This window comes from Falco punctatus (assembly GCF_963210335.1).
Source record: "Falco punctatus genome assembly, chromosome: 8".
In the NCBI taxonomy this organism is placed as follows: Eukaryota; Metazoa; Chordata; class Aves; order Falconiformes; family Falconidae; genus Falco; species Falco punctatus.
In genome coordinates, this window is record NC_137588.1 from 39,216,228 (window position 1) to 39,241,227 (window position 25,000).

Below are 25,000 nucleotides of genomic sequence, written 5' to 3' on the forward strand. Positions count from 1 at the left end.
GCTGAGAGCAAAGGGCTGGGAAGATGGGAGACCGTTACCAGCAGCACCGGCATGGAAGGAAATCCAGCAGGAAAAAAAAAAAATGTTCATACCACTGAAGGATCTCAGCTTCCAGGAAAACTCAGGCTGCTCCTTTATGAACCTGATCAGCTTTCTTTTCCTCTGCAGTCACTGCTGGGACTTGAAAGCAGGGAAAGTCGGGCATAAAAAAAATTTCCCTTCCATAGCAAAGTTGTGAAGAATGAATACCAAGGAATATGCTAATTTTTTTTGCCCGATCTAGTCACAGCTACCTTCAAGTCCCACTGTGAAAGTTCACATTTAATAAGGTGTGATTAACGAAAGCTCAAGGAAGCCAAAAATTGTATGTTATGAAATGAAGGGGAGATGTGGCAGGAAGGAAAATGTAGGAGAAACCACAGATAGAATAACCCAAGTGACAGGGAAATCAGCAGATGCCTCAAAATTGGAACTCAAACTACATTTCTTTGTACGAGAGTTTCCTAAGCTTGCACACATACAGGGTTTCATTTTTTTCTTTACTTCCCTTTAGAGTGAAATTGAACATTCAGGCTTGATATATCGAATTATAGCAGTATTGGTTTTATGATCTGTTTCCTAAATATGCATTTCTGCCAATTTAACCTGTTGGTTAAAAGCCAGGCTTGAAGAAATCTCCGGGCTTTGAGCTGTACGCGTACTTTGGCTTTGAACCTCCAGCCTTGACCTGGGGGTGCACTGAGCCCAGAGCTGGGAGGCAGCTCCCTGTGATGTGGAGCACAGATTTTGCCACAATGGGGAAATCCTGCAGTCTTAGCTCGGGAAATTTTAGCACAGTCAAGTCACTTACTCAAATTAGCTTTAAATCCCAAAGCACTCTCAACCTAAGCGCTCCTCCAACCTCAGCGCCTCTAGAAAACCCTCCCAGGTGAGGTGGGAGCTTTCCCAATGCTACCAGCTGCCCAGCTGGATGCACCAGATAGGCCTGCCTGCATCCCTGCCTCGTCCCAGCTGTTCTGCTGAGCCCACCCACGCTACCGTCCCTTTGCTAGTATCTCCATAGTTGCTAATTTTGTTCCTCATAGACCTTCTGCTTTTCCTTGTCACCTTTTTTTGTGTCCTTCTCCTCACTGAACCACCCACGCTCTCTCAGTCCCTCCCTCTGACTTACTTTTCCCTAACGCTGATAAGCCCAACCCTTGTCTTGTTCCAGTTCTCCATAGCACCGCTCCTTCTCCATTACTTCAGATTTCCTGATTATTTTGTTTTGATGCATACTACTTCTGATGCCCACTACACCCTTCTCACCCCACCACTGTGCTCCATCCAGCTGCCTAGCACTTTCCTTCTCCTCAAAAAGAAGTCAACCACTTCTACTGCTTATCCCAACTTGCTTCCACCCACCTTTCCCCAAGGCTGGGTGATGTGCTTGTCCCTCAGTCTTTGCCTGCTTTGCTCAGCCTTTGCATGTGGTGTTGTTTCAACACTGCACCTCCTGTTTGTGCTACCTGGTGCCTTCCCCCAGCCAGCACAGAGGTAGCCTGGCAGAAATCATCCATATCTTATAAATTAATTTAGAATCAAGAAGATTAAAATGCTTCATATTTTCATATTAATTTGTATTATTACTAGAAAGGCTATACTAGAGCTATTGAGTCTACTCCATCCATATCAAGGACTCAGTTTTGATCTGAGGGAACGTGACAGCTTGAGCAAAGTTCTTTGTTCAGACACCACACAACATACCTTAGCAGTGTGCAGCATGCAGCTGTTACAACACTAATTGAAATATGTTTTTAAATATATCAGGTTTCCAAACATTTGCAGAAGAATTATTTTTTTCCCCTGTGTGCAAAACTCAGTATTTCAGCCATTTAAAAGGAGTGCCTAATCCTTACAATGCATTAGTAGGTCATAAAATAAAGCTGAAGTATAGGTATTTTATACTGGGGATGGGGATAAGTCTACAATTGTAGGTGGATGGGGAGAACCTACAGCTGTAGGTGGATGGGGAGAAACTACAACAGTAGGTAGATGGGGAGAATCTACAACCGTAGGTGTATGGGGAGAAACTACAACAGTAGGTGGATGGGGAGAACCTACAACTGTAGGTGGATGGGGAGAAGTCTACAGTTGTAGGTGGATGGGGAGAACCTACAACTGTAGGTAGCCCTGGATGCTTTATCATCTATTTAGCTATCACACAGTAAGAACATTGTCATGCAATGTCATGAGATGGAGATGGGTTGAAAGGAAGCAGATGCGAACACCCCACCCCCCAGGTTTTACCCAGTCTCATATGAGATGATCTGTGTCATCCATGTGGGATGGAATTAGGAGAGAGGCAGCTCACAGGAGGGCTCAAAAACACTTGTGTGTCATCAGGTGGATGCATGATGTAGAAGCCACAGTCAAGTGGCTTCACATTGAAATGAAACTAAATGATAAATCTCTCTCAAATATGTAAAGGAAGTGTTTGGGCTTTTTCTTATCCCATCATTTCCAAAAAGAGGTTTCCACAGGGGCTTGTGCTCAATTTACAGAGGGGAAATTATAACTAATCTGTTTGCAAAGTCTCTAAAATTGCATTTCTGTTAAAGCAAAACAACAACAAAGAAATCTCTAACAGTAAGTATATCTCAATCTTCCTGGGCTAAAGGTCTGTGACTGAAAAGCTGTGCGTTGCCCATTTGCAGTGGTATAGAAGTCAGAAGACATCAGATCATAAGCCATCACTGGTCCCAGACTAAATATCACCCATCCTTTGCCTAAGGCAAGTGGGTCTTTTTTCTATGGGAGGGGGCCAAACAGAAATCCCACTCTTTGGAGGAAAGAAGGAAACATTTTTGTGACAGTTTGTTTATATTTTTTAAAGGCAGATCGTTTGAAGCTGCTTGGGGGTTTGGATGTTAGATGTAGTCCCAATGGAGATGGATTAGAGGCCAGAGCACAGCGAAGCGGTCAAAGGTGCAAGATAAATGCAATTTATATATAATTGCCCAAGCTGCACCTGTTCCGTTTTGAATGGGAGACCTTGCCTGCAGAGCAAATTTCACAAGCCTAGAATTTTTTTTTCTTTATCTCAGTGTAAAATAGGGAATTCTAAACTTGTATCAGAGTAAAGCAAGAAAAAATAATCTTTAAATAGCATGTAAATTTTTTATGAATCAAGCTCTAAATAAAGAAAACTCCTGAGCTGGGAATTCAAAATACTAGCCAAAGAGAGATGATTTGCTACCAGGCTCAAGAACAATATTTAGTTTACAGAATCAATCTGGAAATAAAACTAGTGCTTGCATCAGCATGAAAGCTACAAAAATAAAAAAAAGGTCTTAATAAAATATACAGTGGAAAAGGGAAGGATGAAAGCACTAGCACAGCTATGAGGCCCTCAGCAGCCCACACAAGTAATAAAATAGAATATGATGTAATATAGAACAACAATGAAAGGATTTAAAATTTCTAGGTAGGATTCTGAAAAACTGTTTCCAGCTTTTGTTGCAGAGCAGGCACGCTGCAAGTTTCCTTGTGAAGCTACGATAAAGCTGGTGTGTAGCAGACATGGGCGTTGACAACATCCGAACACTAACCTTCACCTTACTCCTGAATCAGCCCAATGCAGCGTTGGCAGGCTGGATTTCTACCCAGGAGCCAGGATATTTCTGTTTCTAGATGCTCCATTCTGTTTGCTCTCCTGCTCACTTACCTACTGCTGTTTTCCCTCCTTATCTGCAATGCAAAGATCTTTGTGCTCACCACATGCTTTGCCATGAAGGCAACCATCTTCTTCACCTTTAGTAAGGAAAGTGTCTTGAACCTTGTGCTAAGCAGCTTGGAGAAAGCTGAGATTAGACACACGCAGTATCTGCTCAACTAATTTCAGCCTGACCAAAGTTCATAAGACTTCACAGGAAAATAATGTGAGCACTTAATTCCTGTGCTACCTGCCACGCTCTGCACTGTAATTACAGTGCTGCATCCCCTGGTTTTAAAGAAGTAGGACCTTGTGAAGCTCAAACTCCAAGAGGCACACGTAACTTTTAAAATTAAATGGCATCCCAAAATTAACATGGCAGAATTTGTTCCTGCAACAAACAATGACCTCTACACTAAATTTCAGATCAGCTAGAACCAATGTAATTCTCTCATTACAGTAATAAAATAAATTCTCCTTGTCCATATGAAGCTAGAAGCTATTGCAGAATACAGCTAATACTGCATAAATTAAAGACAATGGATTGTGAAATTTAGGCCCCTTTTTCTGCTGTGCTCAAGCTGTGGCAGACGTGGCATACAGAGGTAATCACAGAGCTCATTGATCTGCAACCACATGGTCCTACCAAAAGTTCTCAGATTGACACAAAGAACTGGCCAAATCCCATTCTTCTTCCTTCCTTGGCACAGAACTTGGCTCCACTGCAATACCTGCGACATCCCTGTTTTCTCCTTTACGACAGTTGGTGTAGCACGTGATTAAGGCAGCTCATGTAGTTTTACCTGTCAAAGTTATTTTTTGCTCTAAATAAATCTTTAGGGGCTGCAAAACAGGAATGTGTCCTCTCTCTGACTTCTTTAACCATCTGGCATAGGTTGCAGTAGGTATGTGGACCATGAGAAGTGATAACAAACAAAAACCTGATTGTTCAAATATCAGAAAAAAGACCTAAAAAGCACGTATTTTTTTACATAGGAAAAAAGACATCAGCATAAACAACATCCACTATTTGTGCTTCTCCAGGAAATACAGGAAGTGTTCCAATTCCTCCTAAAATATGTCTTTATGAAGTAACAACGGATTGTGATCAGCTAGTCAGAAAACAGCAGCACACTCAGAAAACCAGCTTTTTCTCTTCTTTAGGTTTCAAAAAGTTGATTGAAAAATGTGGCCCTACTCTTACAATGACCCCAAATGCAGAAGATGCTGTTACTTTCAATACGATTCCTTCCACTGAACACGGAGCGCAGTTTCGCACCTATGTCATTAATGTTTTTTCCAAACATTTGAAATTCACTTAAGATGCATGCTAAGCCATTAGCCAAAGCCCCAGTGAAATGTGCCTCCTGAAGGCTGTGAATCAGTTATGGAGGCTAGCCCAGCCAAGGTCTGCGGTGCTCCCAACCACCTCCAATGTTAGCGTGATGCGCAGAGGCTCCACGAAACCAAACGCGTCCTTAATAATACTTCACACTTTGTATAGCGAGTTGCATCACAGGATTTCAGCCTGCATGAATTAAGATTTACAACACCCTGGAGAGGCGGGCTGGTATCATTTCCCTCTATTTCAAAGATGGGCGAAGGTGAGAGAAAGATGAAGCAATTTGCTGAAATTTGCAGAGGAAGTCTGTGGCAAGGCAGACGAGCACCCGGCGAGCTTAGCCTCACTGCCTGTGCCTCTGCCACAAGACCATCCTTCCTGTCTCTAAGTGCCGCGCTCGGGCTTGATGATGTGCCGTAGTTCTAGCATATTAAATATGACACCGTATACACGTTCTGAATCATAAGGCTGACTCCCATAAAGCTGACGGACGTAAAGTTGAGAAGCCCAAAAGGGCAGAGCAGAGAAGAAGGAGAAAGTCCCTACACTGCAGCTGTGTGGTATTTTTCTAGGCAGTAGGTTCCCATGCTACTTAAAGACCAGAACATATTTTTGCTTTTACAAATGCAGTTTATTTTGCAAATCAAGGTGATTGCACACATTTCAGCTTGTCAAATTTTCAGCCTTTCAACCATATGTCTGTCGACCTTATGGACTACCAACTTTATGGGATTCAACCATATGTCCAGATCCCGATATATATGAAGGCCAGTTCTAACATAAGAGCTTTACGGTAGTAGTGTAGTAAACCATAATGTTTGCAGATGGCTGTAATAAAATCATTCAGGAGAGGAAAGGTGCAGGGACGTAAAGCCTTCAAAGCTTCTTCTACTGAATAAACAATTTGATCTGAATAATGTAGTGGGAAGCACATTCCACCAATGAACTAACTGATCTAGTCCAAAATGTTGCTTTTAATTTTCTCTCCTAATCCCACATGTATTTTAACTTCCTTTTTTATTTTCCTGTGTGGGATTAGCTTAAAATTTGGAAGAAAAGAATAAGAAGGTAAAATAACAAAGTAAAGAATTTTCTTTAAAAGGCACGGTCCACTTCTGAATTGTAAATTTTTCATATGTGAAATGTCAAATGGTTATGTGCAGCCTGGAAGATGTATTAATAGAGAGGTATAAGTTTTTTACCGTCACATGGTGAGATTGAAGGATGATGTGACTTGCTTCATTTCCTCAAGTGGGACTCAGCTTTCAAAGTTAAGGAAAGTTTCCTCCTGAGTAAGCTTTTTCTAACTCTAGGATGTTGGAGTTTGGTTTATGTCTTGCTCCACAATAATTCACTTGATAATTCACATTCCCTTTGTCTAACATAACCTGATATCTCTATCATTTGGGGAGCTCCAGTCCCATTTTCCCCTAACTGAAACGTGCTGAGCCGATGTGTCCCCCTCGGAGAGCTCTCCACCTCTGGGCTCATGCCTATCCTGGCTGAGAGTGGGGAAGAGAGCACTGCCTGCAAGGGAACCACAGCCAGCATAGGTGTGATGGAGGGGTTTTTCAAACCAAAATATTTTTTAAACTGACAATCTACGGTGTGCTTTGGCAAGCTTCCTTGAACTAGACAAAAATCAGTTCCTACTCATAAAAGGAGGAAACTTTCCCTGGGCATTAACTGAGAAGTGAAAAAGTGAAATGCAACCTGCTTGCACTGCTGGCACACAAAATCACAGCGAGAACAACCCCTGTGAGCTGTTTATTTTCAGATAACTTGGCCAGAGCCAGCTTTTGTGCTGCTAACGTCAGTGGAAGTTTTTCTATTGGATTAAATGCTGCAGGGTCAGATAGTGTCTAAGAAACAAGAAATACACTGTCCCTCTTCCTTCCCATGCCAGACTTTGCACTGACCAAGTTGCAGTTCTGAGTGCTAGAGCCTGCCTCATTTGAAGAGAGCTCATCCTGTGAGATGCTGAGTGCCAGCATCGCCACCGCGCTCAGCACCTGACAAGACTCACCCCATCACATCCAACAGCACTTCACCAAGCAATACACATTAAAAAAAAATAAAAAATAAGTTGAACTGAGCAAAAGATATTACTCCTTCCCTGTGGAAAGCCTCAGCACCTGCCAAACTGCTCGCTGCACAAGTGTACTTGTGCAAGACTGCGAAGAGCATAGCATGGAGCTCACCCCTCCTCTTGGCGCTGCAGCTGCCCTACCTGTGTGCTCGTATTTGTGTCGCAGCAGGGAACTGCTCTTCTGGAATGTCTTGTCACATAAGTCACACGCGTACATGCCACTTTCTGTCTTCTTGATCTTCTTTCGGGACAGACAGGAGTCAGAGTCCGTCATGTCGTCAAGGCCGGACATGTAGTCTGGGGTTCCATCAAGCAATTCTCCCTGCCAAGGAAGCACTCGTCAGCAACACCCACTTCCACCACTGCTCCTTCTCACAGAGGAATCAACCACCCCAGAAAAGTTAAAATCATGTCTGCTTAAGGTGGGGGTCCCTCTTAGCTTAGGAACCCATTGACAGTGAAACTACAGCTGATGGGAACTGTGGGAATAATGAGGAGCCTTCCACTTCTATGCCTCGAACCAACTTTCTGGCTTTGAGCACTCTGCAATCGTATGATTTACACAAGCGGACACTATTTATCATACCAGCACCAAATATTTTCAAGGACCAGAAAAAGCAAAGGGGAGGCTCTTCATGGACGGCTGAATGTATTGCAGTATTTAAAAGGGGTAAGTGTAAGCAACAGCTGAGAGATCATTCCCTTCAAAACACTGAAACTTGGATATATTCCGTATCTGTAGAAAGGTTTTAATTGAATTTTATATTTAGGTACAAATGTTATTATTATGCAATCCATTTAAATGTATGTCTCCCGACTAAAGGCCTCAAGCTATATTTTTATATTTAATTTTGTAATTTGAAATAGGGAATATTAATAACACTTTTTATCAATGTTCTATCTATGTTAAAACAGCCTTCAGCATTAAGCAATAATGAATGTGGATCAGTAAATTATTAAATTTCTTGATATTTATTTTGTCTTGATCCAAAGAGAGTGCAAACTTGCATGATAACATACATTTCCATTTGCTATCACACAGTTCAGTTTTCTTAGACTAGGTTTGCACTAATTAATATTAGAGAAGATTAAATAGGCTTAAATACATTTACAAAGAGGGCAGATGTACTGTAAATTGGAATAGTGGAACAGCTGTTATGGAGGTGCAGTGCTATTTATGCTCCTATTGTGCAAAGAAGGATTACAGCCTGTAATGTAAAACCATACCTGATTTTCACATTTGAAACTATAAAAGATTTACTAGTCAGTAAAATTACTAATAGACCATAATAGGACATAGGGGAACATGCACAAATGTAAAAAAAAAAAAAAAAAATTAATCTATAATCAGTTAATCTCATTTAACTAAACTCTGTACATTATATCTGAAAACATCCGGCAAAAAGCTATAAAAGTATGTGACTTCTGTAGAGCAGCTCTTTGCTGTAGGCACGCAAGCGGTGAAGTCTTTTTCTACTCCTATGTTGGTTCTGGGACCACCTGAGAAAAGGATTGAAGGTTATTCCCAGGCAGGAAGAAGTGCTGACCCAGATTACAAGTCCAGGCAAATACTTTGTTTGCGATTAAGGGCCTTGGCTGCTACCTCTCCAAATAATTTTGCTTAATCTCTGGGGTTTTTCAAAGCTGTTCCAGATGACTGGCAGGATTAGAGGACTGGTATTCTGGGAAGGGCAGTAGTTGGGCTGAAGAAAGGGGCAACGGTGAAGCAACACCCCAATGTGTCTCATCCCCCAGGTATTCATGAGAAGAGAGAACGCCTTTCCCATGCACAGTGGGTGAACGATCCACAATAAAACATGGAGAAGGAAACTTTGAGGGCTTTCGATGGAACAGAGCTGCTCCAAGGCCATAGGGACCTCTGCTTAGAGAGACACAGCTTTGCGTCCAAGTGTCAAGGTGTTTCCTAAGGGGTCTCCCACTGCTCCTTTTCCCCGTGGGGAAACGTAGTTATGCCCTGCAAAGGTCAGCTTCCCCACAAAGTTTGGTGGGTTTTATTCTGCAGGATGGGATTTTTCATGGACTTCATCATCAATATTATTATTATAATTTAGATACAATTCTAATAAGAAACAGGTGAGCTCTTCACAGAATAAAACCGTAAGTGTTATGCCTATTCAAAGGCATTGATCCTGCTTCTAATCCAAGCAGAGGTTCTTTTAAGGTAATTCCCTTTTCTTTTCCTATACTGCAGTGCATCTTTGCAAGTTCAGACTAAAATAAACTCTGCTAATATTGTTGGAAATGTTGAATATAGCTCTGGGCTTTTTTCTTTTGGTAAAGGTTATATCACAAAATACTAAATTCAAGCCTTTTAAAAGAAAAGGGTTGCAACAATTTACCTGAAATCCTTGTTTCCGCTGGTACTTTCTCCTTTGCTGCATATCGGCAAAAGTAGCTGCTCCAGTTGGGTAAGTATAGGCCATATGTGGTAGGAAGCTCATCTGATCTAGTCCTGGGTATGGTCGCAGCCCAGGAATACTGGTCTGGACTGGTGGCATAAAAGTGGCTGGGGGAAAAGCGCTCTGTGGTGGAAGTGTTGTGTATAAAGGTTTGGCACTAAATGGGTTCATACCAAATACTGGGTTAGTGCTTTTATCCAGATTATTTGAATTAGAAAACTCCTTCTTGATAAAAGTCAAGTTCAGTGGCTCATCTGAGTTTTCAGATGATGAAGAAACACTGTTGTGTTCTAAATTTACACTATTAGATTTTGTTTTGTTCTTTGTGGCTATAATACTTTTGGGTTCCTTCATTTGTTTTGGTAAAGACAAGTCCAAAGGCTCAGCCTGCAGCTCCTCAGAAGAGAAACTGTTTGGAGTGTAAGAACTACTGTGGGAGTTTTTAGAAGATGTGGAAGAAAGATTTAAAGGAGAAGGAGTATTGCTCCTAGAGTGGTCCAATTTATCAACTGGCTTAATATTGGTAAAATGAGGAGGTTTTGTTAGCCTGAGAGGAGTATCACAATTAGTAACACTGTTATGGAGTTCAGCTATAGATGGTGAAGTTATAGAGTCCACAGGCTTTATTGGAGATCTGGCTGACAAAGAGTCTTTAGTGGGAGTGTTGTTGGTGGCAGCCAGCGCCACCTTGGCACTGGCCCTTTCCAGTGATGGTGACCTGGAACTTGAATACTGGTAGACTTTTCTTTGTTCAAACCATTCCTTCACAAATTCCTGAGGAAGGCCAACAGCAATGGAAATCTTCAGTAGTTCATCAGAGTTGGGTTCCATATTCATAGCATAATATGCTTTAAGTACAGACATGTGGTCCTTGTATGGGTTGATGGGGCTAGTCATTCCTTTCTCAGAAAGTACTGATGACAGCAAGAGGGTTTGCTTATCAAACACTCCAGGTTTGTTGGGAACCATGTTCTCATGAGGCTGAAGGACTGCCTTGATTTCTTCATTCATTTTACACAGGTAACGCTCATGCTGATGCAACGGAATGGGACCAGGAAAGCTTTCTTTACAGAACTGGCATGAAAATGGAGTGGATACATTATGGTTCTCTATCATCTTGTCTTCAGTTACCAGGTCTATTAGGGTTCGCAGCTTCTCTTTCTTAATGTTATTGAGCTGCCTCCTCGAGTCTGTGGTTAAGCTCTGGAGGCAAGCTTTGGCTTCATTGACTTTCTCTAATGTATAGTCAATAATACTTTTAGTGGCACCATTATGACTTACTACTGGAAGACCCACGGGGGGAATATTGGGGGAGGTAACTCCTTGTTCCTCAGCTTGAGAGCATGAATCCTTCATATGGTAAACCTTCAACTTGGAGATCTCTTCAGCCTTGCAGTCCATCTTCTGCCTGGAAACCGTGTTATCCACAATCTGTAGGACCTTCTGCACCTCACTTAAATTACTGCCTACTGCAGGAAACCCAAGCAATGGTGCTTCCATCCCTACACCTAAGTGCTGCATTGGACTTTGAGCAGACGCATGAACTCCTAAGGGGCTGGTTGCTCCAAGTCCACCATTCATAAAAGGACTAGTTGCACTAAACCCATGTGAGGCCATAAGAACCTTATATTCATTGAAATCTAGTGGTTCTGTTTTAATTTTCAGTAGGCCTGTTTGTTCAGACATACTAAGTGGTTTGCCATTCTCCAGCTTATTTCTCAGCTGTGTAATGGCTGAATTAGTAGGAGAGGAAGATACAGAATTAGGAGAAGAACCCGTCTTGATATTGTTTCTCATTCTGCCATTTACAGAGATTAAACCAATACACTTCTTGCTGCTGATGTGCGAACTGTAGGAGCCAGAATGGGAGAAACGTTTCTTGCAGTTTGGACACTCATATGGTTTTTCACCTAAAATGATAATTAAAACCAAATGTTAATTATCATTTTTGCTGCTATAATGGCAAGCGATCGCATTTGATACTCGACTGATCAGTGAGGAGAATATTAAGTCTATGAATACGGCCACACACCACCACTGCTTTACCTTCCTCTTTCTAGGGGTCTTGAGGTCAGTTTGGACCCATGGTCTCCAGCGGGCAACAGCCACCAAGGCGTGAGACTGGTCCCAGACTGACCATTGCAAGTCACAAGTAAGCAACCTGTGGCAAAGGGAGTCAAATCAGTTCCAGACTGTTCAAATTTGATTGTGGTTTTTCCCTTCCAAAAACCAGGAATTTTCACTGGAAATTAATATGGTAGGAGAACCTGAGTCCTGATGTTAGAACCTCCACATCGGCATTGCTGGAGGTTTGTTCCTGGACAGAGCCCAGTGGCATTCTGTGTGCCGACTGCTGCATCAAGCAGGAGAGCCAAAACGCACCAGTCATTCAACATGAGGCGCTTTGCGCTTACTTGTTATCTGAGAATATGGGCTGTATTTCACTTGGGGGGACTTTGTGTTATGGAAAATATAATGGTCTCTTCAGGGTCCGACTGCACAGAAATGAGCGAACACTTCTGGATTCAAACTGCCAAACAAACAATCTATATTATTTGCAGGAAGCTTTACTATTTCCAAATCTTTCAGCGAGACCGTGGTATTAACAGCATGATAAATGAGGATGACTCAGATATCACTTACAAAATACCTTAGTAGCTCCAAGAAGCCAGAAGCAGAACTGTGTAAATTTTAAGCAGTCTTTAAAACTCAGCTAATTAAACAAAATGCAAATGAGCACACCAGCACCTCCGCTACTCACCACTGTGAATTCGCAGGTGTTCCTTCAGATGGTGTTTATATTTGAAGGCCTTGCCACACTCAGTGCATTTGAACTTGCGATTGCCTGCTCCTTGGGTCAGCATTTGGTGCTGGGAGGGAAAGAAATTAAAAAAAAAAAAAGATACCAACATGAATTTTATGCAAGAGAAACCATGAATTTCTAGCTTAAAAAACAAAAACAAAATTAATGTGGATCTGAATTTATCAAGCGGACCAAAAGGTCTGCATGTACATTTATTTGTCTCATCAGTGTTGCAATAAAAATCAAAATGTTGGCAGTAAACCGAAACAAATGAGAAAGTACTTTCACATGAGCATTCGATATTTGCTTTAGAATTATTTCCTAAGTCTCTCATCAAAAATGTGTTGCTTTAAGGTATCTTACGATGAGAGAAACTGTTTTATAAGAAGATTTGTGGCTCTTAATATTCCTAGCAGATTCTGAACATGTGGGACTCGCCTTGTTTAAAAATTCTGTTTACTGCATGTGTAGGAAAGACAGAAACACTGTCGTTAGTGGCATTTCGTGTAAGATTTAATTCATTATCAAGCAGAAGAGACTGTGTCTTCGGCATGAGCTGCTGCTGGAAATGTTTTCTAAAATCACAGAGCAGCAGGGAAGACCTGAGCTACCTTCCGTGCCATGTTTTCCCTCAGCGCTCTTTCTAAGGGGTGAGGAAAAGTTGAAAGTTAAAAGTGACATAAAGATACAAAGGCAGCTGACCTTTTTGCAACAAGCAAGAAAAGCCCTGTGACTTTGAATTTGGGGAAAAAAAAAAATAAAAAATGTAGAATATTCAGAATAATGCAGCCAACCATTCTGGATGCTCAAGGTAGGAGGTCAGCCTTCTGCAGGCAGCCACGACACAAAAGCCTATTGCAGGAGCAAGAAGGGGGGGAAAGGGGAGGGGGGGGGGGGGAAGAAGGGGGGGGTGTGGAAAGGCAGCACCGAAACGGTATGACAACTGCGAGGGTGTGCTGCCTCTTCCCACATTCCTGGCGAGACAGATGGTGTTACATGGGACACAGGGAGGTTTGTTCAAACAGCAGCAACCTTCAAAGATCAAGCAGAGCCCAGCCCGCCGCGCGCCATTGAGGGACCCGCGCTCATATGTTGCTGAGTTGCATAAACAAACAGCAACAGCTGTTTTGTCTCCCCCCATCGCCCTCCGAGGACTACTATAAACTTTAGTTGTGCCACTGTTAATATGATACAATCATTTTAATTTACTAATTGTAAATGCCATGAGCAAATGAGGGGACTTTTCAACACCAAAGCTACCATTCATAATGCGCCAGTACCAGCGCGCTCTCGCATGTGAAATTTCAGGCAGTTACGTTGGATAAATATCCAGGCGGGGTTTTTTTTTCTCCTTTTTCCCCCTGGTGTTTTTAATGATACGAAGCAAAAGAAAGAACCTTACGGTGGATCAGGTTAGGAAAAATACATATGTGAAAATGTGTTTGTCTACTGGAAAAGCCACGGGAAGGAAAGAACTGGAGAAACCATTCTGGAATCATTTAAATTGATTTAAGATCAAGGAAAAGATACGGTTCTCTTAAAAATGCTAATTGCAAAAATCGTGCGATTAGATGTGTGTTTGCCTAACTGAATTTGCCTTACGCTGAGAAAAACCTACCAAAAGAAATAGAGCTGATCCTGATTTTCAGGTTTTTTAAGAAAAATAAATACAGCATAAAGCCTTTATTACATGGCACAACACAGGTATCTATTTATTTAAGTTTTAACCATGCCATTTGAGTTTCCATTACAGCCCTTCATGAGAGGGGTTTTCAGAGGTAATACTCCGGCGAGGACAAGAGCCGACTTTCTGCTGGTAGGTAAAGAGTTTTGTGGCACAGGTCTGTCGCCAGCCTGCTTAGGAGCACCAGGGAAGCTCAGTCACCTGTTTGCGATACGCAGCATTTCCTTAAATGCAGCACTGATATAATATTACATGCATCACATCGAGGAAAAAACCTGCTTTGATTTATTGCAGATACGCTGCCAGGCTATACAAATGACAGTGATGCCACAATTCTAGTGCATGCATGCATTAGTGGCACAATCACAAACGATAGCCTATATGTAGGATAGGAAGAGTTATTCTGAAAATGTGTAATTATGTTTAACAAACGATTATACAAAATACGCGTAATTTCACGTGATTGAAAAGGTTACTCAAAAAGTAATGAAAAAATATTAGCGGATCTTTTAGCATGTCTTGGAGCTCCTATTTGCAACACTGCAAAGTAAAACTAGGTGAAAAATGGAATTAAAATTGCTGAGATGTTTAATAATGTATAATTAAAATGCTACAGTTTCATTCACTTTTTGAGGAACATAAAAACGAAACTAAAGTCAAGTTAAAGTGCAAATAAAATTTCTAAATTAGAAATTAACACACTCATTCGATCGTGAACATAAGACTATTAAATCATATTAGAAGAGACCATCAAAAAATCATTTAGACCTCAATTAAAGCTATTACCATTAAAAGATCTGCATCTTCAAAATGCCATGAAAAATTAATAATGATTGCCAATCAAAGCAATATCGTTTCTCTAAGGGGTTATTACAGAAAGAAATCACTTAAAACCAGCCCCCCACCTGATCTGTCCCTGGCTTGTGTGTCACCATATGCCGCTCGAGCTGGGTGCGGTAGGCAAACGTGTAGTTACAGAGAGGGCACGAGAAGTTCTCCTCGTTCTTCTCGTGGCGGTACTTGATGTGCTCCTTGAGGGACGTCAGGCGCTTGTAGCCCCGGTCGCAGTAGGGGCAGGTCAGCAGTTGGGCGAAGGCATCTGGAGTTCCAGGTGGCAGGTCTGCGCCCCGGGATGGGGGGGGAAAGAGAGGCAGGCCAAAAGGTCAGCAAATCAATGGCAGCTCATGGGCTGATTGCCCAGGATGGTATGAGAGGAATCGCTGCAATCTGCTGCCCGAGAGGGAGGGACGGTGCTTCCAACCGGCGGCGGGAGGCACCGGCACCCGCCCACGGCAGACTCACAGGACCCGCTCCGGACCCCGCTAGGAAATTAATTATGGGCAGCGCTCCTCACACCGACCTCACCGGCTGGGAAACTAAGAAATACTTTTCCTGATCAATTTGTGATTTGCATTCCAGCCCCAGCTCATTGTGTTACTCATGCCATTGACCGAATCCTTCCTACTGATGCTTTTCCAATTATTTATCAAGGTGTCAGAGAGCAATAGGCTGGCTACCCCATCTTTTGTTGCATTAATACTCTATTGAAACTTCCCAAACTTCCAGCTAGAGCAGCAGCCTTCCTCCCGTTTACATTCAGCTCTTCAGTTCACCCGCCAGATAATACAAATTTGCTGACTAAAAAATCACAATACACTGAAATTACAGCCCCAATCTTTGCTCATGAAATTCCATGCCGCTGCAGCTGTTCTTCAATTTTTAAGGTAAACACCCAGGCATGTAGTGCATTTATAATTGCAACAGCTGCACGAGGTCAGGATACTGGCTAAAAATGAATTACAGCCTCACCATTTTCTTCTTGCCCATTGGCCTCTGGAGTGCCAAGGCGAGACAGTTCCTCAGGGGCTTCGGGGTAAATAATGGCCGTGTCGCTGCGCTGCAGGTACTCCGCTATGCTGACTGCATGCCCATCTCCTTCCTCCAGTTTCCTTTTGGCGAAATATTCCTCAAAGTCCGACGTGCAATTTGCGTTCTTCACTAAAAGGAGAGAAGGGGAAAAGAAAAGGGGGTTTGAGTGCACCCTGCCTGAGAGCTTGGGTCCCTTAGCTTCCTTACACATGGCTGAGCTGGTGTACTGGGGCTACAAGGCTGGGGCTGCAGCTGGATCCTCACCCTCATCGGTCTTGCTCCAGCTCCTAATAAAATTAATGCAAGCTTTCCACCAGCGTGGATGGAAGGAAGGGTGGGCAGTTAAATTAACAAGAACACTGGCTCTGCGGGGCAGCAGGAGACATTTACGAGGCTTGGGTAATGCAGGTAATGTTTCATCTATGGAACCTGAACCTTCAGGGGGCTCCTGGGGGACCCACAGCTTTTGGCATGAACACAGCTCAACCTACAGGACTGAGTTCAGCCGTCCCCAGATCCCACAGCCCCTGAGACAGTCCCTGCACTGGAGACGGTGGCTGCAGGTAGTGAAGACCAAAGCTCTTCTTCTCCAAGACAGGTCCTGCCTCAGGCTGCTCTTCCTGGCAGGCGTGAGAAGAGAATTGCTCACAACACCTTCCTTTTTTTTTTTTTTTTCCTCCCTGAAAAATTAACTTACAATGGGAGAATACATTGTTTTTTAAAAAAATATTGCTTCAGAGATTTCTGCAAATAGAACCACATGTTTTAGACCATAACAGGGATACCAAGCCTAACACCACTTTTACAGTCTGTAAGAGAGTTTTCCTTCTTTTCCTAAAATATAAACTTAATTTTGTATTGTCCATACAATGTCCATGAAACTTAATATATGCTCAACCACAAAACATCCTGTTACTAAAAATATACTTTTCCCCTCCATGTATGAACACTGCCTACAGAAAAGACCTTAAAAACTCTGCGAGCTTAAAGACAAATATGAATATAATTATAAAAAGTAGAAACGTTGTATTTATAAAATATAAATATATTAAAAAAGGAGTTGATAATTTTCTTTAATTTTTTTTTTTCTTAACAAATCTTGGAAGACACTGTTGGTGTCAGGGAATTAAAGACACTTGTTTTTAACTGACCGTAAATAAAAAGAACAGCTTATGATTGATTACATTTTTAATGTATTTCTCCTTAGGTGAAATAAGAAAATGAGGCAGCACCATAAACTGTTCTACAGGTCTTGTAAAAGTAAAATATTAAATGGCACGATTCTGCTCTCACTGATGCCAGGTAGCAATATGAAGTCAACTCACAAAAATCAAAGGGATTATGGCCCTGCAGGTTTCTGCTGGTTTGTAACCACTGGAAATGAGAGACTAACCAGCTCCTTGGTGGTTAGAAATGAGTAAATACTTTGCCTCGGCTTCCTACAAAAATGCAAGGTGATGCTGGCAGTCAGAATGAGACGTGGCCTCTGACTGGGGCAAACTGGAAACCTGAAAGTGCCTGATTTGAAGCACTGATCTTGTCATCATCAATAAAAGTAGATACTGTTCTATGCAAACCTCATCCCCTTAGCCGATAAAATCAAATCCTCTGGCTGAGACAAATATGCCCTATTTTTCGTATGAGCTGAGCAGCTTCTCAACTGTTCTGCAGTATTTTAGTGACAGTGACCAAATGGCACAGGGCTCGGGACCCTGGTTTTGGAAGGAAACTTCTGTTCCTATCGCAGCGGTTGGTAGGAAGTCTCTGCAACCCCACAGAGCTCCTCCCTTGGTCCTTCTGTAACTCCTGCTATCATTTGTCATTAGCATGAGAAACAATTTTTTTTTTTTTTTTCCCAAAAAAAAAGCCCAACTTCTAGAGAAGGGGAGTGTGAGTACGGAGAACATGACCAAGTACCTTACCTCCATTTTGTTGCTGGCAGAGAAACATAACAAAATGGTGGTCACTGAAGTACACCACCTGCACAAGGTTTTGGCTTTTCGTTTTTATCAGAACAAAGCTGAGACATTAGTTTTTATGTTGGAAACCTGACTTTTCAGCCCTCACTATGCCTAGGTCTTCCAACTGTTGCAAGACCATCCACCCGCTGGCTTAGCACTACCCCATCCCTGCTCCTTCTCTTGGCTGAGCAACAGAACCAAGGAAAGCAAGTTTATTTTTTGCCAGATTCAGGACATGACCCAATAAATGCTACCTGTGAAGCAGGGAAAGAGAGTTTTTCTCCAGAGAGGAGATATGGGAGCAGGAAGGGGAAAGGGTGGGACAAGGGCTCCAAGGGATGGCTCCATGCATCATTCTCCTCCAGGCAGGCTCGGGGGGGGGGGGGGGGGGGGGGGTTAGAGCTTGCAACGGCATTTATAGGGTGAGGATTCTAGCCACTGAGCAAGGCCTGAGTTAATATTAAGAGCTTCAGTCCCAAATTCGAACCCAAACGAGGTTCTTCCTTCCCGGCCCCCAAGTCTATCTGGAGGCTTATCCAACAGGCTGTGGAGGACTGCTGCAATATTACTGGCCTTGGCTTCCTAATTCTCTGGATTATTTAGTTTCTATGTCTGTACATGCAATCCGGGAGCTAAAGCAAATGTTTATGTCTACATTATAAACCCCTAAAAACAAGGGGATTTAGTGGAAAAGCTGACAGATCCTTAACTGAAACAATACAACCAGTGCTGCAACGCTGCAGATTAACATAAATAGCAAAAGATGACCATGTGTATCTGGTTTGTCACCAGCGATGTTACTGACAATTCAGACATGGCTGGAAGCTCACCCAGTGTTACTAAAAAGACGCATCTGATAACCATTAGGTTTCTCTCCCAATTTCAGGGGGGGAAGCTTGCTTCCCCCCTCCATGCCCTAATTTGTTTTCCATGCAGAAAGTCATGTTCCTGGATTCTTCGTGGGCTGACACAGAACACACATTGCACATCTCCTCCTGCGAGGCAAGAATTTCAGCGAGATCTACGGCGGGTGACCTCACCAAATAAGTCTTTTTTTAATTAATTATTGTAGCCTGGAGAGCAGAAATATTTTCAGCTCCAAAAGCTGATGTGGCCATGTCACATAAAAATAAAACACATTAAGGAAAGCTATCTTTGGAGGCATTTAGGACCTTTCAAGATAAAGTGAGAGAGAGGTTTGAGGAGCTTGGGAGACCAGTTATTTTGTGTGGGAACTCGTCCTGCGAGATGGTGATAGCTGCCCTTAATCGCAAACAAAGCTAATAAAACCACAGCCTTCATTAGCCAGGAAGTGAGAGGCCCCCATTGGTACACACAGATTACAGCCTGAAAACGGCCTGTCCTCCAACCTGCCAAGTTTTACTTCTGTTTTCCTCCCTCCAAAGGTTTTTGGTTTTGGGGTTTTTTTCCCCTTCTTTAAATTATATTAAGAGATCTTTACTTGAAGCTTGTCAGATGTTAGTAATAGAAACCAGGAAAATTTTTGTGTTTACAGGAAACTTATTAATCTGTTTTCTGCAAACATCGCAGTTGTAATAACCGTAACAGGTACAATAACATAAACTATAGGAATTTATTCATTCACATTTTAAAATACCCTTCTGCAAAACATCATTTTGTCAAGTAATTGTTTCAGAAATCCCTAGAAATATTTACAAATTAATTTAGCAGGACCAAAGACTCAAATTTTCACTCTGATGGTTACTTTTGCTTTTCCACTATAAAGCCTCCATGGCTCATTATAAAAATGTAGTTGATTAATGTATAGATAACAAGATTTCTTTTTTCAGTACTGCTAGGAAGTGGCCACTCTGACAATGGTAGAATAATTTAATAACAGAGATTTTCTCTTTTAGTTTTCTTTCTCTGCTAATGACCTCCTGCAATGAATATGATGCTACAAGCACACCGCAGTTGTTGTGTGCATCTACAGCAACTTTGCAGTTGGATGTATGTGAGGAGTCTGACACCGTATCATCTATCTCTGTGCTCAGCCCAGGTGATAGAGCACTGTGAGATCTGGTGTCAGGAGGGAGAGGCACAGTGTATTAGGTGAGAAAGACCTCCTTGGTCCATCTGGCAGAGCCCGTGTCAACCTGTAGGAAGCCCTAAAGGGCTATCCTGGAGATCAGAAAGTCACTGTGGTATGGCTTTCGCTGAAGATGGAGTCACCGATCCAACTTCTTTCAGTGGGTCAAGTCTCAGCCTCACCTCAGCTATTTTATTAGTTAGTATTAAATCCCCCTACCAGCTGCAGGGAAAAATTGAGGCCAGACACTCAAGACAGGCCTAAGGCCTACGGCGAGGCTGAAGAATAAAACTTTGGACACTCCCCAGACTAGCTAGAAAGGATCTCCAATGTCTCAGGGACTGACCTCTTCCCTTTCCTCCTCAAATAACAGCCCAGGCACTGCAACAGGCAAGCTGGAGAAGTTTTCACTCTGCATGAAGGATGCTGCAGCTCCTAATAGTCAAGGTGAAAAGACCGGCAAAAGCATCTAGTTTATCAGATGATTTAATATGACCAAATAACCTGATATGTCTCCTAAGAAACTTCGGAGACTGCAGCCATTAGAGAAAGGTGTTCTACCCAAGCGGCCCAGGCATCAGCCTCCCCTAAAGGAGGTGGCTGGGAACACCTCAGTGATAAAAGATGTGAATTAAATGTTAGCAGAGCACTAGACAGCTCATAACAGTTACTTGAGCAAGCTGCCCATCACAGCAAAGAGCAGCTGGAGTAAAGAGAGGTGGGACTGTTGCACAGGACATTAGGGAAAAAATTGCCGGGTGCGGTATCCAGAGCAGCTTTTGCATTTTAAATGCAGACCACCTAAATGCAAAGCACTCTCTGAGCCACGAGTCCACCGCGCACCAAGCTGGGTAGGGGCAACCCTTATCTTTTCCCCCCAGAAAACTGGTTTCAGAAGAAGCAGGACACCCCGTGGACCCCATACAGAGTTAGTGACAGAGCTGGGGGGAGCTCAACGGCACCCTGCCCCCAGAGAGATGCCGTGAAGCCAAAGTTGAGAAGGCAGAAGAGACCATCAGATATTGGAAGGGGCTAAGAGGACACAAAGTCTTCCCCCTCAAGCAGACCACAGTGCAAGTATGAAAGAGTCAAGGCCTGCTATGGTAAGGAAAATATGTGCAAAGGAAGTCACATTGCACTGATAGGGGACCTCAAAGGCTCTGGTAATGGTAATCCAGATAACCATCAAGTCTTATTTCTGAATCAGATGTCTCTTAAAGTCCTGTTTCTCCAAGTGCTAAGCACAATCTGTCACTTAATTAGCATCCCTTGGAAATAATAAAGCTTTTAAAATACATATCTATCCAGTTCTGTAGGGCAACATCATTAACTATACACGTAATGATAAATTGTGCTTCGGTGCCACCCTCCTTTCATGCATAATAAAACTAATGGATGAAAAAAGCAGTGACATGGCTTTATTTTCCTATTATTTTCCCCTTCAAGAATTACAAAGTAAATTTCTTGTGTTACTTAATAAAAGCATTGGGGTTTTATGTGGGTGTTACCAACATTAGGAAAGTGTGAGTAATAAAAACCTTGCAAGACTTAGGTACCACCTTTTACAGTAATATTTGTAGAAGGCTTTACCTATGAACTAAATCTCATAATGGAATGCATAGAAATATACTTACAGTAGAAAACTTACTTTTAACCATGTAAATCAGGGCTATCTGCAACATCTTGACTTGTGACAAAATGCAAAAGAAACATTGGGTGTCGTATGGCATTCAGCTGTGCTGAGGATGGAGCGGGGCCTTGTGGCCTTTGGAAAGAACATGGTAAACCCCTGAATTGGTTTGGATCAGAAAATAGTAACAGAAACCTTTTGCTGTTTTGCTTTGCTACAGAGCTCAGAGATGATACCTGCTAAATATCTCTCTGTCCCCTTTCTTGTTCCACAAAATGTATTGATTTCTAAGAAGAGGGGAAAGAAAGAGATGTGGCAAGTGGGAGAAAAAAAAAAAAAAGATTAGCCAGAAACATAATAATCTCATAAATATGCATTTAAAGTGTGTGTCTGTGTATCTATGTAAGGGGTTTATGTGTGTCTTGCTGAAAAGATGTTTTCAGTCTCTGAAGTAGCTTACTCTGTGCACCATGCGAATCTGGGGTTGCCAAGAATGGTGCACCCCATCCTCATTATCACACTCTTTGTACAGTCCCTCTTATTAAAAGACTACTGTATCTTGGTCCAGCTACTTTAAACTATACGAGATTCACCCTCGCTGGGAAAACATGCCGCTGAAAACTATTAGCTCACAAGGATGCAGTTGAAAGGAGGTAGGGGCTGGCGTGTCACAGAGCACGGGAGGGGTAGCAAGGACTCTCACCGGATGAGCTTGTTGCTGCACCGTTGTGATCAAATTGGGGGGAAATATTAAAAACCAGAAGAATTATGTAGATGGTTCCCAACTGTTCAATCAACTGGCAACAGCAAAGAAATTGTTTGGCCGCTCCTCCCCTTCATGCACAGCTAAGCTTAGATGACACCGAAGCAAAGTGACGCTCTCACCACGCAAGACCTTACCTGTACCATTGTTTCCGGTGGTCTGAATTGTGGCTTCAGGCCCCATAGTGTCATAATCTTCCTTCATTTCTTCTGTGAAAGAAGCATGCACACTTTTAGCATTCACACGTTACTGGGTTGCTTTACAGAGCTAGGGAGCAGGCTGCGGTGAGAGGGAAGATCCTGCTAAGGGAAGGAGAGAAAAGGGCTCTTGTGGACCTTCACACAATGGCTTTGTTCTGGCAATCGAATGACTTCAGCCCCGCTGGATGGATGAGAACTTATTTACTTTAAACATGACAGCGAGTGGTGGAAAACAGAACTGTTTGTTTGGAGTAAATGAAGGGCTTTTCCCTATATTGAATCTAATAAGCAGTCAGGTGATTCAAAGGGAATTTTTTAGGGTTTTTTCCCCCTCCCCCTGTATTTAAAAGAAATAATCAGTTAACGGACACCGTGACAGCTGTACCTGGAAGAAACTGCAAATACAAAAGGAAGACATAAGAAGTTCTTGTATCTCTATCTCTATCTATCATCACACAGATCTTCTGAGCTGTCATCATCGTTTTAACCTCATTTGAAGTGCAGCATGTATTAATATCAAGTGGTGCAGAAATGTGACGAATTTTCAACTGTGGGCAGCTCTTCTCTACCCTCACTATTTGTTTGCGTCTTCTGTGCACTCTCTGTGCGCTGACAAAGTCTGCCTTTATGGCCATAAATTGGGTTAATTCACATGCAAATGAGCATGATACGTGTAGAATTATTTACTGTGTATTTATCATGGATCGGTTTACTTTCTGTGAGACTGGGGGTTTGGAGTGACTTAAAATAGCGTTTTGAAGGGGCTGAGTGCAGCCCCATCACTGGGGGGAAGGCTTATCTTCATGGATGTTTCAGCCTGCCTCACAGTGCCTGTCAAACTTGGTTTCTTGCTGATAATTTGTTAGTTCAAGTGCAACAGGTATTCACACATACAGCCTGGTTAAGACTTAACCCTCCAAAGGGTTTTCACAGGCGAAAATAAATATACATAGAGATTCTTTCTCACCTTTTCAACTTCTCCTAAATGCCAGCCTTTCTTTACTTGAAGACAAGCACAAACATACAATCTTTTTTTTTTTTAAGTGAGAGAATTTAGTATTTGAGATTTAAGTGAAAAATCTGCTTTAATCTTTCACTTAGCTTCACTTGTAAGAAATAAAATGTCAAAAGGCACCCAGGAATGGTTCAACAGCTACTAAAAAAAAATAATAATTTCCCAGAAACAAACACAAGTCGATGATGATTCAGGAAGATGGATGCCGCTCAGCCAATCAAGTGATAGACTGGCAAGCAGATCAAAGTATGCTATTAAAATCTTATTGATACATGAAGCATTAAAATTCTTATTTCTCATTTTTTGTGAGAAAGATTTTGATGAGGACAGAAACTGGCCCAGTATTAATCCATTTCCATGACAATTATTTGACTGAAGATAGGGGAATAGTATAAACAGAGCACATTCTCAGTTCATTCCTAAATTTGTAATCTTGTAGTATTCTTCAGATGTCACATTCTACAAGTAATTAGTTGGTAGAATAACAGGTTCTAATTGTATCATTCTAATCAAAACTAAAGCACAGAATGACTTAATTCAGTGCTTTACAACCGGCATACAATACTGTGGTATAAATATACATGTTTATGGCTTTGAAGCTTAAAAAAAAAAAATCATGAAAGCTCTTAAGTTAAAATATGCAGGTACAAACAGATGCTAAATTTGTACAAAAGCATAGAATATGCAGACCAGATGAAAAATATTTGTTTAAACTGTACAGCAGACAAGCCAGCCTTGATTCTTTTCCCAGATCTGGCATTCTGCCTCTCTACGGATCATTTTCATGGGGATATCTTGCGTCCAAAACATTTAGGAGTTCAATATGTATTAATAAAATGCTGTCAATTATGATAATTGATCTGCTAGGCCAGTCTCACATCTGATATTTTTATTGCAGCCTACCAGAAATTTTAATCAAGGTACAGTATTTCTGAGAAGTTCAGCCTTAGATATAAATATAGTTATTGTGATTTTCTTCCTTGATCATCTCATGTGATTTCTGGTAGTAAGGAGTCACAAGTATCAGAAGTTTTCCATCTGAGGGCACATCTACCCAGTCAGCAAGGGGAAAACAGTTAACAGCTTTAGGGTTTTTTTTTTCTTTTTGTCCTTTTTTTTTTTTTTTTTTTTTTTTTTGCATAATAGTGGTAATGTTCAAGATTTCTGCTGCACTTCCTTCCTCATTGTCATCTTCTTCTGTGGTAAAGAGAAGTTACAGTGTCTAGTTGCTTCCCAAAAATTATTAAACGCTCTGTGTTCCTTCTCCCTTTGCGCAGGTCACTGGAGTACATGCTGCAATTTTTCATGTACATTTTAATTCTCGTTTAGCTGACGGTTGCACAATTTATCCTTTAGCATTGCGACACTTAGCTAACATGACTTTTTTTTACCTAAACCTGCCCTTTTCCTAAAATCTGTGACCCTGCATTACATTTTCGGTATTTACAAAAAAAAAAAAAAAAAAAGAAAAGAAAAAATT

At 41.9% G+C, this 25,000-nt stretch overlaps 1 protein-coding gene across 7 annotated transcripts in view; it reads right to left on the bottom strand.

Moving 5' to 3' along the window:
* The window catches only part of ZEB2 (zinc finger E-box binding homeobox 2), a 118,768-nt gene that overhangs the window by 6,340 nt on the left and 87,428 nt on the right, over window positions 1-25,000 (bottom strand). For 6 of the 7 annotated variants that reach the window (XM_080398229.1, XM_080398228.1, XM_080398227.1 and 3 more), the window contains 6 exons: window positions 22,443-22,514; window positions 15,842-16,030; window positions 14,938-15,152; window positions 12,307-12,415; window positions 9,486-11,455; window positions 7,267-7,447 (listed from right to left, as the gene is read on the bottom strand). In XM_080398229.1, the coding sequence (XP_080254355.1) occupies window positions 7,267-7,447; window positions 9,486-11,455; window positions 12,307-12,415; window positions 14,938-15,152; window positions 15,842-16,030; window positions 22,443-22,514 (2,736 nt within the window). The remainder of the gene's footprint in view (window positions 1-7,266; window positions 7,448-9,485; window positions 11,456-12,306; window positions 12,416-14,937; window positions 15,153-15,841; window positions 16,031-22,442; window positions 22,515-25,000) is intronic. The other variant, XM_080398231.1, reaches the window with a different exon arrangement.